General features: G+C 34.9%; 1 protein-coding gene across 7 annotated transcripts in view; it reads left to right on the top strand.

The window, feature by feature from the left end:
* Positions 1-13,717, top strand: part of PCDH7 (protocadherin 7) — a 419,547-nt gene extending 405,830 nt beyond the window's left edge. For 4 of the 7 annotated variants that reach the window (XM_081812506.1, XM_081812504.1, XM_081812503.1 and 1 more), the window contains one exon: positions 9,359-13,717. In XM_081812506.1, the coding sequence (XP_081668632.1) occupies positions 9,359-9,735 (377 nt within the window). In that variant the 3' untranslated portion in view covers positions 9,736-13,717. The remainder of the gene's footprint in view (positions 1-9,358) is intronic. The other 3 variants (XM_081812509.1, XM_081812507.1, XM_081812516.1) reach the window with 2 other exon arrangements.
* The last annotated feature ends 2,249 nt before the right edge of the window (positions 13,718-15,966 follow it).

The following is a 15,966-nucleotide window of genomic DNA, read 5'->3' as shown; positions in this document are numbered from 1 at the left end:
AAAAATTAATTATATTGCTTCAATAAATATAAATTGCTACAATCACATTCTATTACCATTCTACTTCATACATGATTTGAGCTTTAATATAGTTTATTTTAGACTTCACACAAAATAACGCATAGAAAAAGATACTTAGAAATATCTTCTATCTCATTATAGCCACTGTAGTGATTTCTTCTTAATTAAGACATCACCACATACCGAATTAATTTGTTTTAATATTTAACATACTTGCATTAAGTAGATATTTAATACCAGCTCCTTATTACAGGAACTATTCATTAACTTCTCACTTACTTAATAAAAGTGCTTTGTTGTGGTTTATGTTGGAGGAAAGAAAGTTTGAGAAAATAATATCTATTAATTGATTTTTTTAAATTTTCTTTTTTTAACTTCTTTATTTGTATAGAATTATGTTATGTGGGGAAGCAAAGGTAAGATGAACACTGCCTTCAAGAACACAATCCAAAGATAATATTCTTACAGTTAATAGGTCCTTTGTGTACTATTTTTAGAATAAACATATATTCCTAAAGACAACATTAATATTTATTGTAGGATATATATTCTACAACTTTATGGTTAATTATGAAAACTGAAGATTTGAGACCATTACTGGAAAGTGACTCTAAGTTGATGTTTGCAACTCTTTTCTTGTTATCCACATCACACTTTACAGTAAAACCAATATAAAGTGGCTAACACATTTCATTAACTTAAAAAAAAAAAAAAGAAAGAAACCCTCATCTGGATCATTATTGTTTTGTATAAATTTTCATAATAAGAAAAATTCACCTCCCATCTTCTGATAAGTGAATGAAGATCTGGTTGCTGGGAATGCCAGACACTGATTTGAAGCAAATGTTGGATGTACATTTTAGGAAAGAACCCATTTTCCAACTGGTCATCAATAATCATTTAAACCCATCCCCAAACATTAATTTGCTATTTATATAAAGCCTTATAAATTGAACATTTACATGACCAACTTAAAATATTAACATAATCAAACCTAAATTATTTTCCTTACTTCTAAATCGGTTTCATAATTTGTTTTTGTTTATTTGTTTTAAATCTTTCTGCCAGTGTTTGATAATTTATTTACTGTCTATAATTTCTATTTTTGGACGATGCACGTCACATTGTAAAATGTTTCTTAACCTTTGACTGAAACTCAAAGGGAAAAAAGTCAAGTATAAAAATATACCCTCTTTGGGCGCCTGGGTGGCTCAGTTGGTTAAGCGACTGCCTTCGGCTCAGGTCATGATCCTGGAGTCCCGGGATCGAGTCCCGCATCGGGCTCCCTGCTCAGCTCGGAGTCTGCTTCTCCCTCTGACCCTCCTCCCTCTCATGCTCTCTGTCTCTCATTCTCTCTGTCTCAAATAAAATAAATAAAATCTTTAAAATATATATATATATATACCCTCTTTCTCCCATCCACCAGGAGGTTGGAAATATACTGTGACCTTAACTCAGGTATCTTGAGCTCCACTGAAACTTTATGCAACTTGGGGGGTACATATCTACATTTATGGGAGGAGGTAATACTTCTAGTTTTCATCAGATTATTGAAGTCTATGACCCCCAGAGTAAATAATTTCTAATACACAAAAATCCAAGAGACTAAAAAAAAACATTATGAAAGATGGGATTTTTGCAATGGAAAATAAGCATGAATGGCTGAAAAACCAAAATTGGGGTTTTAGTGGAATAATCAGTTGTTAACTTGTGAAATAAATGCCCCCAGTCTTTTCCTGGGTTTTATGAACTCTTTTGATCAATATCAGAGCATCTTCCCATTTCCAGCCTTTTTCTTCCTGTCTTTCCACTCTGCTCCCTGAGCACTCCCTTAACCTCCACCTCCTCTAATTTTCATGTGTGAAGAGGGAAATCAAAGTGAAACCCCAGCTCTGATGTGCATAAATTGATCACTCCCGGGCAGTCACTATACCTTTTTCTGCTGTAGTGTAGTTTTCATGTGCCAACCAGCAGATTCATGTTTGAGTTGATTCAGCAACACTGCTTGAGACATGGCGTGCACAGTAGATGATAATGCCACGTTCAGGATGACAGTGGTCTAAGCCTCAGGGCAATAAATGCTTCTTGAGATACATCCAATCACTGTTTAACTGAGTTTAGCCTAAGGTACAGAGAAATGTTGCTGATGCTTTCAAACATGTTTAAACATTTTAATATTGTCTTGGCATGTCAGCTCGAACTAGAACACTCCTAGGTATAAAATGCAGTGAAATCCTGTAATTGCAGACCCAGAATTTCCAGAGCTTTCTATAGTAGCCCTCAGCTTGAATTTGTTAATTAAATGTGCTTACATCTCTGAAAATGTTCTTTGGAAGAGTTGAACTTTCAGCAATATTGGTGACTTTGTTACTCACAAGAAGACATAAAAGAAGTAGCATATATTATTTCCAGATCTCACGCTGTTTATTGCAGACAAGATAATATAATACATCCACGATCACTATCTCAGAGATCCATCACTGCATTGATGAACTCTCTCCCCCTCCCAAATGAAAAAAACAAACAAAAAAACACAAATAAACATAATTTAGGTGCTTCAAACAACAAAGATTTATTACTCCTCACATTTCTGTGGATTGGCTATGTGGTCTTCCTGCTAGTTCTGCCTGGCTCACTCATGAGGCTGTGTTGGCCAGGAGAGTAAATAAACCTTACCTGGGGGTAGGCTCTGCTGAGACATCTGAGTCTCTTTCTCAAATAGTGTTTCATGTTCAAAGAGGCTAGATTGCACTTTCTCTCAGGGTAGAAATGGCAGGGTTCCAAGGGCAAACGCAAAGGAAGTTTCTAGAAGTCTTGAAACCTAGTGTGGAAATAGCATGGTATTACTTCTGCCACATTCTAATCATCAAAACTGCCCCATCTTCAAGAGGTACCCAGAGAGAGAATCTACATCTTGACATAAGAGCAGCAATGTCACATTCCAAAGGGCTGTGTATAAGGAGGTTAGAGGAATTTCTGTCCTCGTATCACAATTTGATACAATCATGTACATACATCATGAAATCCACAGAGCTCATTTGCTGTATGGCTTTTTGTTTCATCATTCCCAATGTATGAAGGGTATGCTGAATTTAGGTATTTGCCCTGTTGCTTGTTGTCTTTCCTTGATTTTAACCTTAATCTTAGATCAGTTTACTGCTAATTTTTGGCATACCTTAAAAATGGGGCTCCTTCTTATGTTGTGGCCCATGCAAGCAAAGCAAGGTAGCAAGCCAACAACTAGTATTTTAGGGGCAAATTTCTTTCAAATGAAAATAATTCATTGTGAGGCTGATCTGTCTAGGTTGTAAAGATAACTGCAAATAATAGAGCATTTCCTCTTTAGTTTTGAGCAACCATAATGACTGGATGCATCTTCCCTGGAAATAAGTACCTGACATAGAATATACAGGATATAGCAACTTGTGTATTTTCTGGTATATTGCAGACTCTGTCAGCATAAAGTCGTTAGTACTACTGGAAAAGTAACTCAAAATACATGCCCTTTTGATTGATGATTGGTATTAATTCCACAATAAGTTAATCTTTCAGTCAAATATATCTCAAAATTCAGAGTCCTTCATATGTTAAAAAAAAGGTAATATCATGCATGTATCATATATTATTTTAAAAATCTAAGACTCTGAGAGTGACCTTAATTAAGCACACTATTTCTATAGGAAAACATAAATATTTACACTACATAAGATAAAGATGAAGAACAGTATTGTATTGCATGTCAGGGGTATAAATTTATGGGAAAAAAAAAACATGTTAGTTTTCAAAGCTTTTTTCAGGACACAGTTGTGGGTGAGGAATGGTGCACCTGAAGTAGCTAATTATTGAGGGCTATTGTGTGTCAAGAATTATTACAAATACTTTACCTATATTAATACATGTAATCCTCACAATAATCCTAAGAGGTTAATTTCTTCTTATACCGGTTATACAGATGAGGTAATTTAAATCAATCAAGTAACTCGTTCACAATTACATACTAAGTGACAAAATTAGGATTTGAATCCAAGGAGCCTAGCTCCTAAGCTTATTTCCCTAAATAATACACATTTCACTTATGGAAGATTACAGAGATAAGATAGATAGATATCTTTATCTAGATATCTTAAATGTCTTCAGGGGCTATGACCTACTCTTTACTGAATATCTACACCACACCAGAGGCCAATCCATAATAAACATTATATACATTAATTCTTTTATCCCTATAACATATAAGGAAGTAGATATTATTATCTCCCTCATGAGGATCTTGAGGCTCAGAGAAATTATATCCAAGAAATTTCATCCAAAGTCACAGAGCTTATACATGATGCACCCAGAATCACACTCAACAATGTTGAGACTCCAAATATCCTGTTCTTCTCACAAACTCACTGTCCCATCAGGACTTGCTTAGGAGTGGCATGGGTAAGACTGAAGCTAGGGTTGGGTGCATGGGCTATTCTTATATCCTTTTCTAACTTAGTTGGGTCAAGTGACTTCAGACAAATTAGAACACTGTTTAGAAATCTTAAGCCCTTTGTTGTAGCCCTAGGTGACATTTATGTAACTATAAACCTCCCCTTCTTCCAGAGAGTAATCAGATACTTAGAGAATTACAAACTGCTTGTTTGCATCAGTGATTCCTATCCTGTCCCTGTTCCGTGCTTACCTTTCTAGTTTTCCCAAATTTCCCAAACAGACAAAAAGCAAGGGATCTAACACCATATGCATAGCCTTTTGGATTTCATCCCCTCACACCTAATCTTTATTGACTTCAATAATAATTTTCCAGTAAAGGGCTTATTTATTTGCTCTCAATTGTGTTATATAAGGCAAAAGTAAATCATTTTCTGACAGCTATTTTAAAATCAAGCACTTTATTTAATCACTTGAGTAAAAGAGATATTTTCATTTGGATTAGGAAAGTAAAGGTAATGTTAAAATATTTGTTGGAAAACCATTACCAATTGTCTTTCTTTATTCTTGATCATCCTTCTGTAAAACCTTTTTCATTGTCCACCAAATTACGCCAGAATTTAGACACTCCTCTAGAAAAAGAAATCTTCGTATAACAGAAAGTCAAGAAGTATAAAAAGAAAATTAAATGCTTTAAAAAGAAAGAAAAGCAAAAGGTGCCTGTATGTGTTTTTTTCTCCCCAAAAGGAGAGAATAACACAATTTTTCATTGCAGAATTTTCTCAAGTAATGTTAAGAATATGCTATTGCTTGAATTTAAAGAACAAATAAATTGTAGGAATGGTGTGAACATCTAGACATTGACTAACAACTGATCACATGACCAGAGAATTAAGTAATTCGTATGTTAAATAAGCAAGTTACGCATATAGCATGAAATATCTGAGCTTAAAAACAAAAAACCTCATTGGAAATATTTTAAAAACTAAATGCAACCTTTTCATGCCTTCTCTTAGGAGACGAAAATATCCTTGTATCTTGAGCCCCAAGCCAAGGGCCTGGAGTAAAGTCCCAGGATTCTGGCAGAATACATAACTCAGCAAGTGAAAATCCTTACTGGTGCAGAGCTGTCTTCAAGAGTCTTAACCATACAGTTCTCTTCTGTAATAAAGATGCCTGTATGGTTTCTGAAATGTATAGGACAGCTTCTGGAAACATTAAATGCCTGCATAAATCTGAGCTTTCCTTGTTATTTCTAATGATTCCACTTATTGTCTGCCTGTCGCTTCTTGTTGAGGTCACTGTACCAGCATCTCCCTGGGACCAACTCATCCACCAAGCCCAGTAAGGGCAAATATGCTTCTTTTCAGAGAAAGAGGTGGAATTCTTAAATTCGTTATCATTTCCTCTACATCAGGAAATGTAGGGAGGTTGCCCCATTGTTGGCATTAAGTAGTAAAATTTGTGACTTGGCAGCATCTGTTTCCTGTGCTGCTCAAACACTTTTTCTTTTTCTCTTCCTTTGGAGATTCTAGCTTTTTCTTATGGGCGTGAGTAGCAGTAATTGACCTCTAACTACTCAGCTGTTTTTTGTGATTAGCGGGGGGTGCAGAGGAGGGCTCTAAGGAACTGATAGACAATACCATTATATTTTGATATAGAATATTTTACTTTTTACTGATCTACTCAATGCCAACTCACAAGAGTCGTGATGAGCTGTTTTCCGTCTTAACTCAGGTCCAAATTTAAAAGAAATAGTACTAAACTAAAGCACGAAATAATGTTCTTAGATATCAAAACCACATCCTCGGTGAAAGACTGAAAGATTTCGAAGGTTACCAGTTGTTTAAGGTCTGCTTCTATAATACCACAAAATAGGACATTTTAAGAGTATGTCTTTTTATGAAAGGGAGAAAGGAGTGTCTTTGATGATTTTTTAAGACCCCGTGTAACTTTTGTGTTAAAAAAAAAAACCTTGCATAATTAAAATAAGACAATATAGAACACAGAAAAGCACTATTCCACACATGCCTCCCCTTAATAAGTTGCAACATAATACAAATTGCATTTGTTAATCATTGGCATTTCTTTTGAGGATTCATTTGAGTCATCAAGATTGGAAGTTTTGATTGCTCGTGATGAATCTCTTATAGCCTTTCTTGATTATTTTCTAAATCTGATGACAAACTGCAACGTGTCTCAGCCAATTAGGCTTGTCAACTTCCACTGTGGTCCCCAATCAAGTGTTTGACTTTGGAAATGACGGGAGATCCTTATTAAAAGTCATGCTTCTTGGATAGAGATGTGGCAGCCCACATGTGCCTGATGGCAGAGAAGACAAGTTGCCTTTTGTTAAAAGCAATAAGAGGAAATCAGTTTCAGCAGGAAATAATCCAGACTTTGAAGTAAAGGCTGAGGGAAGAAATTGAAGAGCCTCTCCCTTCTAGTTGATGAAAAATTGCCTCAATCTAAATAAATATAATTTCTTATGAGCTACAGAGAGTTCAGGTACACAAGGAAAACAACAGGTAAGAGGAGTAGTTTGCATTATCACACAGTTCTCTGAGTTGTCTCTAAATGCATCTCAAACAAAAGAAAAGCAAAGTGCTACACATTTGAAACTGGAAACACAAATTAATCCCTGAAAAGCAGAGAATCTGTAAGTCACTGTGTAAGTAAACTGACACATTGTGTGAGACGTAAGTAAACTTAGCTGATTGGAGAACATTCTGGGTCATTTCTGCAGGGAATGACAACCACTTTCAAAGAGATCTTCCCTGTTTTGGTAGCTTTAGTCCTGATTATTTTCTTGTGTCTTTGATAGGTACTATCACATGAGAAAAAGAAAAGTTTGAACTTGTTAAAGCAATGAAGAAAAAAAGGAATGTTTAGAGTAAAATAGGTCTGATCTTGCACTTTGCCTTTTTATAAGGGTTTTTCCTTTTCAAGGCATTTAGGTCAGCTTCAGATAAACAAAGTATCCCAAGATAGAAAATATTCTCAAAAGAACTCACATTTTGCTCATTTAAACTAACTAGATTACAAAGACCATTCATAAAATCTGCCAATAGTTTGATTTTTTAAATTCTTCTAAAATGTGTATTTGAGAGACATGGAGGGCATTTGGCATAAAAAAAATGAATAAGAAAGTGCTTTTTCTTTTTATGATAAAATTAATAGGGTCTTCCCATGTAGAAGTCAGATAACAACACAGCATGTACAATGACAATAAATAATTATCTTTGCATTTTACCTTTGGGAAAGAGGAAAGTCATTCCAGATTCCTGGGAAGAGCACTGGAATTCCCTCATTGAGCTCTCAGCACACAGCATAAAAATCTCAGGCCATAGTGGTTCAAAAATCAATGGGCTGACAAATGTCAATATTTCAGTTATCGATCACGACAGGAAACAATGGTGTGCGTCGGACTGCCTTCATTTGAGAGATTTGGCAGAGTGAAACTTCTGAAATAGCCAATACAAATGATAGCCAAAATAGGAATGTAATGTTAAAGTACAGAGGATGGTGTGTGCAAATAGAGGTAGAGGGCATAAATATTTGGGGGGATCATTTAAATAACCCCCTCTTTAATTTTAAACCAAATCTACCCAAGATCATGTATAGGCAAATCTCACTGATTACATTGTTGTGACTATATTTGCAGAGGTTAAAATTTGTCTGTCTTTTAAGTCCAAAGCCTTGTAAAAAAAAAAAAAAAAGTGATACCATATGATATAAATTGGAGCCCAGTCATATTATGTTCTTTTGTTTGGCAATAAAATAAACTACAAAATATATTAAATAAAACCCTAGAGGTTATTCTTTTAGAATCTGTTGAGGAGGACCGGGTTTTGTTTTGTTTTTGTTTTTGTTTTTTCTTTCTCTTTTTCAAATAAAAACAAAGTCGATTAAAAAAAATCTTTAATAACAAGAAGATACATACTTGTTCTCCAAAGACAGACACATATTAACAAATTTACTTACAAATACAGGTAATTCTTAATTTCCATCTCTAATCCTGATCCCTAAGAGCTGTCTAGATATGACTTAGCTTTATAGTAATAGAAGACTTTTCCCATTCCACTAGGCAGCAACATTAATTAGGACCACATGCTATTTCATCAAAAGTTCAGGAGCTTGACTGCATTTACCCAATGCACTGCATTTCACGTAATATTTCTATTCAGCAAACACACTGGCAAATGTATTTCTAGGTGAACATTTAAGGGATTATCTTACAGCACATATTGGTCATTTGGCATGGTGGGTGGGAGGTGGGCGTGGGCTAGGGTGGGGTAGGTGATGATATTGCTAGTATGTTCACAGCCGTAACCTACTTGTACTTTGCTTTTTTTACTTTTTACCACATGATGTGCTGTCAATTTAGGTTCTACTTCTGAGTCACCCTGATGTTTTAGAATGTATTTTAAATATAAGGTTTTGCATATTTGCATTCCATGAATAATGTATAAGCAGGAAGGAATCCAATTGGCAAAAGTACACGATTTCTGGGATAATTTATAAATACAGAAAATTATCTATTTGGATTTAATAACTTTTCTTATGCATGTGGAAAAATTTATACCCAGACAAATATACATATGCGTTTTATTTCTACTTGAGAATATACACACGTCCCTGTCCTGTAACAAATGCATATGTACCTGTCTTCTACATGCTTAAATTTATTAGTTTGCTCATTCCTCTCTTTCCATAATATTCGATGTTTTTGCAAAACCTTATCTTTAATGGATATGAAATAAAAACTGTTCTATGGGAATGATGAACTATGGGGTGTAGAAAAAAGGAAAATAATATGATAAATAATATATGTATCTCCCCCTTCCAATTTCATGCAAATAAGGAAAGCCTGTTGCTGAATGTCCAACTATAACATCGCCTTCTCCTTGAATTTCAGATTCAAGACCTCTTCCAGATGTAGCCCTGACTGGGAAGTGTACCCGTGAGTGTGATGAATATGGCCACTCAGACTCCTGCTGGATGCCGGTCCGCACTTCTCCAGAGAGGAAGAAGAGCCAGCCCAAACTCTCCACTTTCATGCCTGTTGATGAACGAGGAAGCCAGGAAAAGCTGGCCAATGGTGAGGCCGCCATCATGGGTGACCGCAACAGAAACCTCCTGAACAAAAAGTTGACCTCATCCTATGAGACCTTCAGTGCAGCTAGTTTCAGCAAAAATGAGGAAGCCAACCCTGAGGATATTCCCCTTACAAAAACAGGGGAATACAAGCCATCTCCTGTCAATACTCTCACTAGAAGAGAAGTTTACCTGTAGGCTATAAAGAAGAACAGCAAAGTTCTTTTCATGTATGAGAAGGAGAATAAGGGGCAAAAAACCTTACAAAAACCGTGTGATCAAAAAGAGGGGGCTACCAAAGAGACAAAGCTTTGCCTGCCACTTCTGCCTCCAGATCAGGCCTTTAGTGATACTGTTAGCCTGATTGTAATGTATAATGTAGAAACCATCCTTGTTACTTGCATGTCTAACCTCCTCACTGATTATTCCCAACACCCGCTATTCCTCTTCCCCATCCCCCTCCAAGGAGGAAAAAAAAAAAATTGGTTGCAAGTTTCTTTCATGGTAACAAGCCTGATTAGCAGAACACAACACACCCTCATTATCCCTAAGCTGAAGCATGATTTAGTCACTTTGATTTAGTTAGAATGCCATCCGGTTGGTCAAAAAAACACCACAAAAAGCAAAAAACCGAAAAACAAAGAAAGAACAGATCAGGTAAAATGTATTTCAGACATACCATCAGAATATGATTAATCACCATGAAAGGCAATCCCCCCAAAATGATAGAGTTCCTGTAAAGGTACAGTTCTTATTAAGGTGGACTCTATAAGAAGAATATTGAGAATCTCACAGCTTTAAAATTCTAACAAAGACTGACAGCTAGACAATACCCAGTTAGAGATTGCAGTCCCAAACTGGCTTATACATAGTTCTTTTCAAGTCAGGGGTATCCACTTCAATCCCATACATTCATCGAATATTCTTAGTATACACACAATCTTGACCACATATATCAATTACACTAATTATAACTTGTAAAAATTATATATATATATATATTTTTCAGAACAGCACCGCTGTTATCAACTAACTGGAACAATTGTGTCATTAAAAGGCCAAAGATCACACGGCAGATCAGGGATATCATGAAGCAGATTTGGTCTTGACGTGGAAATCCATTAAGCAATGAAAGCAACTGAACCCATGCACACACAGAAATACTCAAACACTAGCTTCTTTTACATTGTCTCTATACCTGAAAACATGCATTCTCTTTTAAAATGGGTTTTCTTTGAAAGCTCAGAAAACGAAAAACTGAAGTGATGTATTTTTGGTATTACAGTAGGCAATTAGTTAAGGTTCAAGTTTAGTTTCAAAAACTATTATCAGGGAAGATTCCACTTGTAAAAACCATATTTGTGGGTAGGTAAGGAAAGAAGGATATGTTGGTATATAGTCTTTTAAGTTAAAATCACTATTACCATTTTAGTATCCAGGTGATGCTTACTGGTCTTATTATTTACGTTTCAAATTACCAATTGTATTTTTTATGTGTTTAAGGCACTCTTTCATATAACACAAGTGCATTAATTTTGAATCCTGTGCAATATAGCACTATTTCAAGACTCACAACATTGAAACAAGGTGACACCCTAATTGATTTGTCACTAATATGATTCTGAACATGATTGGATATGTCTTAAAACAAATCCAGACGGAACATGAAAGAAATGAGTTCTGGGCCGTGATATGTCTCCTTGTATGTACATCTCAAAGTGGAAAAATATGCAATTTTTTCAGTGAAAAAAAAACCCACAGAATATGCAGACTTTGGGTCATTTGTTCTATAGAGGATGATTTAACATAATTAGAAATTATGAGCTGGGACATTCAGACAGAAGTGACAATCCAGGGACAGAATAGGGGATAACAGGTGAAAAGAGCAAATGTTCCCAACACTGAATGTTTGCAACCTGGTTAGGACATAGCCTGATGGCTCTCTAGCAAACTGTAGAAATAATGTAGCTTTGGATAGTTTTATTCTTTATGGAATTTCTTAGTATATAAGGTGAAGCAGCCTGGACTAGAGGTTGTGAACTCACTATAGGTCATCAAAATGTTTATCTTTGAAAACCACTTCTCTGTTTGGTGGGCTACTCTTTTGGGGTCATTTCCTTCTGCTCTTTCTTAAATGGAGTTTTGATTTTGATGTTAGTTTATGTATAATAGTTAGGATGAAAGAAGATATGTAATTGAAACAAAAACATTGGACTAAAATACCAATAATTGAACATGTTTATGTTTGATTATTATTTACATGATGGAAAGATGCAATTCTAGTACTTTGTTAGGAAACTGCATTAAAGCAGTTCTGCCTTGTATAATCTGTAAGTACCTATTAAGGCAAAATGCTTCTAAAGATACTTATGAAATGTATACATATTTTTTCTTGCACGTTTCAAAGCAAATACTCAGTTGCATAACACAGGTGTTCAACAAACTTTTTTTAATGCATTTATTTTCTTTCTTTCATGAGACACTTGAAACCATTAGATAGCTCATTTCACTCTATCTTAAAACCCTTCCGTTGTCTATAAAGCTAATACGGGTCATACTGGACCTTTGGATTAATTGGATCCACATTCCCCAATGACGTTTGCACCACATTCAAGACAGCCATGTCATTGTCATTTAACTCATGAACCTTTCTTTAGAACTAAAATGGGTGTGAAAGAATAAAATTCAGTGTACTGTAAGTATTCTCAGTAATTCTAGTAGAATTAGCTCTCATAACATGTTTATTATATAATGAGCTGGCATGACACAGAAATATATTTTGTGTTTGTATGACTTTTATTTTGAATAGGCTAAATCCAGTGCCACTCCATATATAGAGTGCTTTTGAAAAAAATCAATAAAAAGAAACAAAAAAAATAAATAAATGAGTGAATGCAAAACAAGCAACTGTGCCTTTTATACCTGTTGTTATGGTAAAAAAACGGTTGTTGGGTTTGGACAATGAGGGAAAATGGGCTATTCCCAACTTTTTTGATCCTGTATATTTACCCATGTTTATTTTCTGAAAATAATAAATAATATATTAAAAATTTGCCTTCTGACAAACTCAGATAATGGACCAGTCTTAAATATTGTTCATTCATAAAACAAAACTAAGGCATTAACATGGACTGCTTAATTCTGACTAGAAGGCTAAAGCATTTATTGTAATAGTAACACAGAGAGAGATTATCAGGGGTGAAATCAGTCCATTTTGCAAGGTCAAATATTGATTTCAAATTTCTATTCTTTATTTCCTTTTTGTTGTTATTTTTCTTTTAGCTGCTGTTTCATTTTGGTTGTACAGTATATAAACCATACTTGTTTTCTGTACACAAGACTCCCAAGTGAACTTTGCATGCGTTATACATTATGACACATTTATAAATTAATAACTATATAAATTTATGTGTATTAAAATTTATGTGTACGTCTGTAGTTTCAGTCTAAAATCTAATGCTCATTCTGAACCTCCAGATATCATTTCTGTATGGTTTCTGACTGGCCTGTTGCCTGAGTTTCAGAAAACAAGGGAGGCATTATTTTTATGGGAAGAGAAACTAAGATGGTACTGAAGATGTCTGGCTGAAAGGCTACCCTAGGAAGCTCTCTTATAGGAAAATAAAATACACAGACCAGAAGAAACCTCCAAGAATAAAGCCATCCTAAACCCAGGCCTGAGAAATCTGAAGACCCAAGTAATTTTAGGGATATTGTATCCATGATAAATATACAATGTGTCCTTAGGGGGAAAAAAAAACAAAAACAGTGAAGATGATCAAGAATATTCTAAAGCTGGTGAGTTGTGACCCAGGTAGAGGTAAATCTAACATCTGGAGGAAAACCTCATTCTTTCAGCTACCTAGGGTTTACTTTCAGACAACTTTTCCTACATTTTAAAGCACTTGCATTCAGTGTGGTATGATCTGTTTGTAATGTTAATCATTGACTATTGTTCTGCTACTTGGATGTTGATAGTGAAGCAGAGAACAATTTATCATCGTTTATTATGAGTCACTATGCACGCAACTATGCTAAACATGGCGAAATGTATTAAACACTCGTCCAACTATTTATGAAATACTTTACATAATTTAATTTGCTTTTGTACAGTTTTATGTAAATAAAGTGCTTGTCATTTTTGTCTCTGCAAATTAAAATATAACATGGTCAAATGGTTTCACACTTGTAAGCGTACTTCTCTGTTGACAGGTAATTCCGTTTTGATTGAACGAGAAGTGAATGGATGCATGTACCAGTTTGACTTAAAATCGTTTGATTTCTGCTAAGTTAAGATGGAGTAAAGAAGATAATGCTACAGTAATTGTTGATTTAGAGGACACCGTGCATAACTGTCATTTTACTTTGCTTTATAACAGAGTAGAACTTGGGTCTTCCAGTTTCATCCAAATAATTCCTAAGACATTTACCTAGCTGGCTTTTACATGTTAAGTGGGCAGTAGAGGAACTTCTCATCATTAATATAAGGATTGATTTTTTTCCGGTGTTATCTAGAGAAATTTCACGTTTACGGTAAAACTAATTCTAAGTCAAAATGTATCTCTGTTAAGGACATGTTTGGTTTTAATCTAAAGTAGTGACTACAAAAACGTTAGAGATGAAAAAAAAGCCTTATATCATGTGAGATGTAGAGAAAAAAATTTGAAGCAAAAAATAGAATTTTTACTGTGCTCATTTTTTTCTTTAGTTAAGTTTTCTCTGCTTTTAATATTTTTTCCAACAACCAGCATATATATATACAAATATATATGTGTATATATATATGGCTATTCTGTTTACTGTTATCAGATTATACTCATAATTATAATGGCTATCTTCTTTATTGATTTAATGGTATCTATTCAAACAGGTAAATTCTCTTCTTTAATCCAACTCAGAGACTTAAAAGAGAAAGAAAATACTTTCTACATATACAAATAGATTCTAGGGAATTTTTGGCCCATCTCACAACAGTACTGCTAACCCCTACCTATGTAGGAAATTAGGCATTCTCAAGATCCTTGCATGGAAGTTTCTCTACCATTTTTTTTCTCTCTCTTGGATAAAATCCAATGTACTTTATATAGAATGACATGTTCTTTCTTAAATCAAAGATAACTTTGTAAATTGATAGTGGCTGGCAGCCTTCCTTCTCTGAAAAAGGAATTAAGAGTGAAGTATGGTGAGAAAGTCTGCTGCAAGTTGTAATGAGGTGAACAAATGATATGTACATTCATTTGGCTTTCTGCATTTCTAATGGTGAGAACTGAACATCAGTACGTAAGTCAGTGGAACGGTACATAAAATGAAATCACTGCATATTCTTGTTTTAAATTTTCTATTTAGATTTGACAAATATATATTTCTCTTTACCCTAAAATTGCATTCTTAGGTTAAAAATATATTCTTTTAAAAACCTCAAACATGTAAAAACACAGTGATACATTTAGAAAGAAAGTAGACCTGAAGAAGGCCAACAAAAGTTGTGTGCATTCCTTCCAAGGCTTAGGTCTCCATTATTCTACCATTTCTGATTTGTTGGAAGAGTTTCATTTAGTTACTTAGAAGCTTGACTTAGCACAACAGTATCTTACATTTATAGCACACATTATGGTTTACAAGTGTTTTATAAGATGCATCACAAAATTCCCATTAATACCTGCAATAGGTGAAAAAACTATTAGATGAGCCATGTATAAAGGGTTTTACTTTTATTGAATTGTTCTCAGATTGAATAAAAACATAAAGTTCTGCCAATATTAACATTTCCCCCCTGCTAGCTTATGTACCAATCAAAATATTTTGCATGATTTAGCAGAGTGACAAGGAAAAGAGTTCTCCTTATTTACCCGAATAAAATAGGCATTCATAAAGTGGGAATTAGGGGGATGGGGGCACTAATTATGCAGATTGGCAGGTAATTATCTTCATTTGACATTGCACAACATACCCTGGCAGTAACTGTAATTTGTATGGGATTTCTGACAGCAAATTGTAAATCTTGAAAACAGCATAGCCTAATTTCTTCTTGCTGAATACCCCTGGCCTAACCTATCAGGCCATGAGGTTGTTGTTGTTGTTGTTGTTTTAAGATTTTATTTATTTATTTGACAGAGAGAGACACAGTGAGAGAGGGAACACAAGCAGGGGGAGTGAGAGAGGGAGAAGCAGGCTTCCCGCAGAGCAGGGAGCCCAATGCGGGGCTTGATCCCAGCACCCCGGGATCAAGACCTGAGCTGAAGGCAGACACTTAATGACTGAGCCACCTAGGCGCCTCAGGCCATGAGGTTTTGATGGACATTTGCTGGATAAATAATCTAGGTGTTGGGATTTGAATGATCAAAACTGACAGCACTATCAAAATTGATCAGATAATTATAGAATTCCCAAATTTACTTTGGTTTCAACAGGCTGATTTCACAAAGAAAT

The sequence above is a fragment of the Leptonychotes weddellii genome, chromosome 2 (genome assembly GCF_054177405.1).
Source record: "Leptonychotes weddellii isolate Sample4059 chromosome 2, ASM5417740v2, whole genome shotgun sequence".
Classification (NCBI taxonomy): domain Eukaryota; kingdom Metazoa; phylum Chordata; class Mammalia; order Carnivora; family Phocidae; genus Leptonychotes; species Leptonychotes weddellii.
This window is presented reverse-complemented; position numbering and strand designations above follow the sequence as displayed.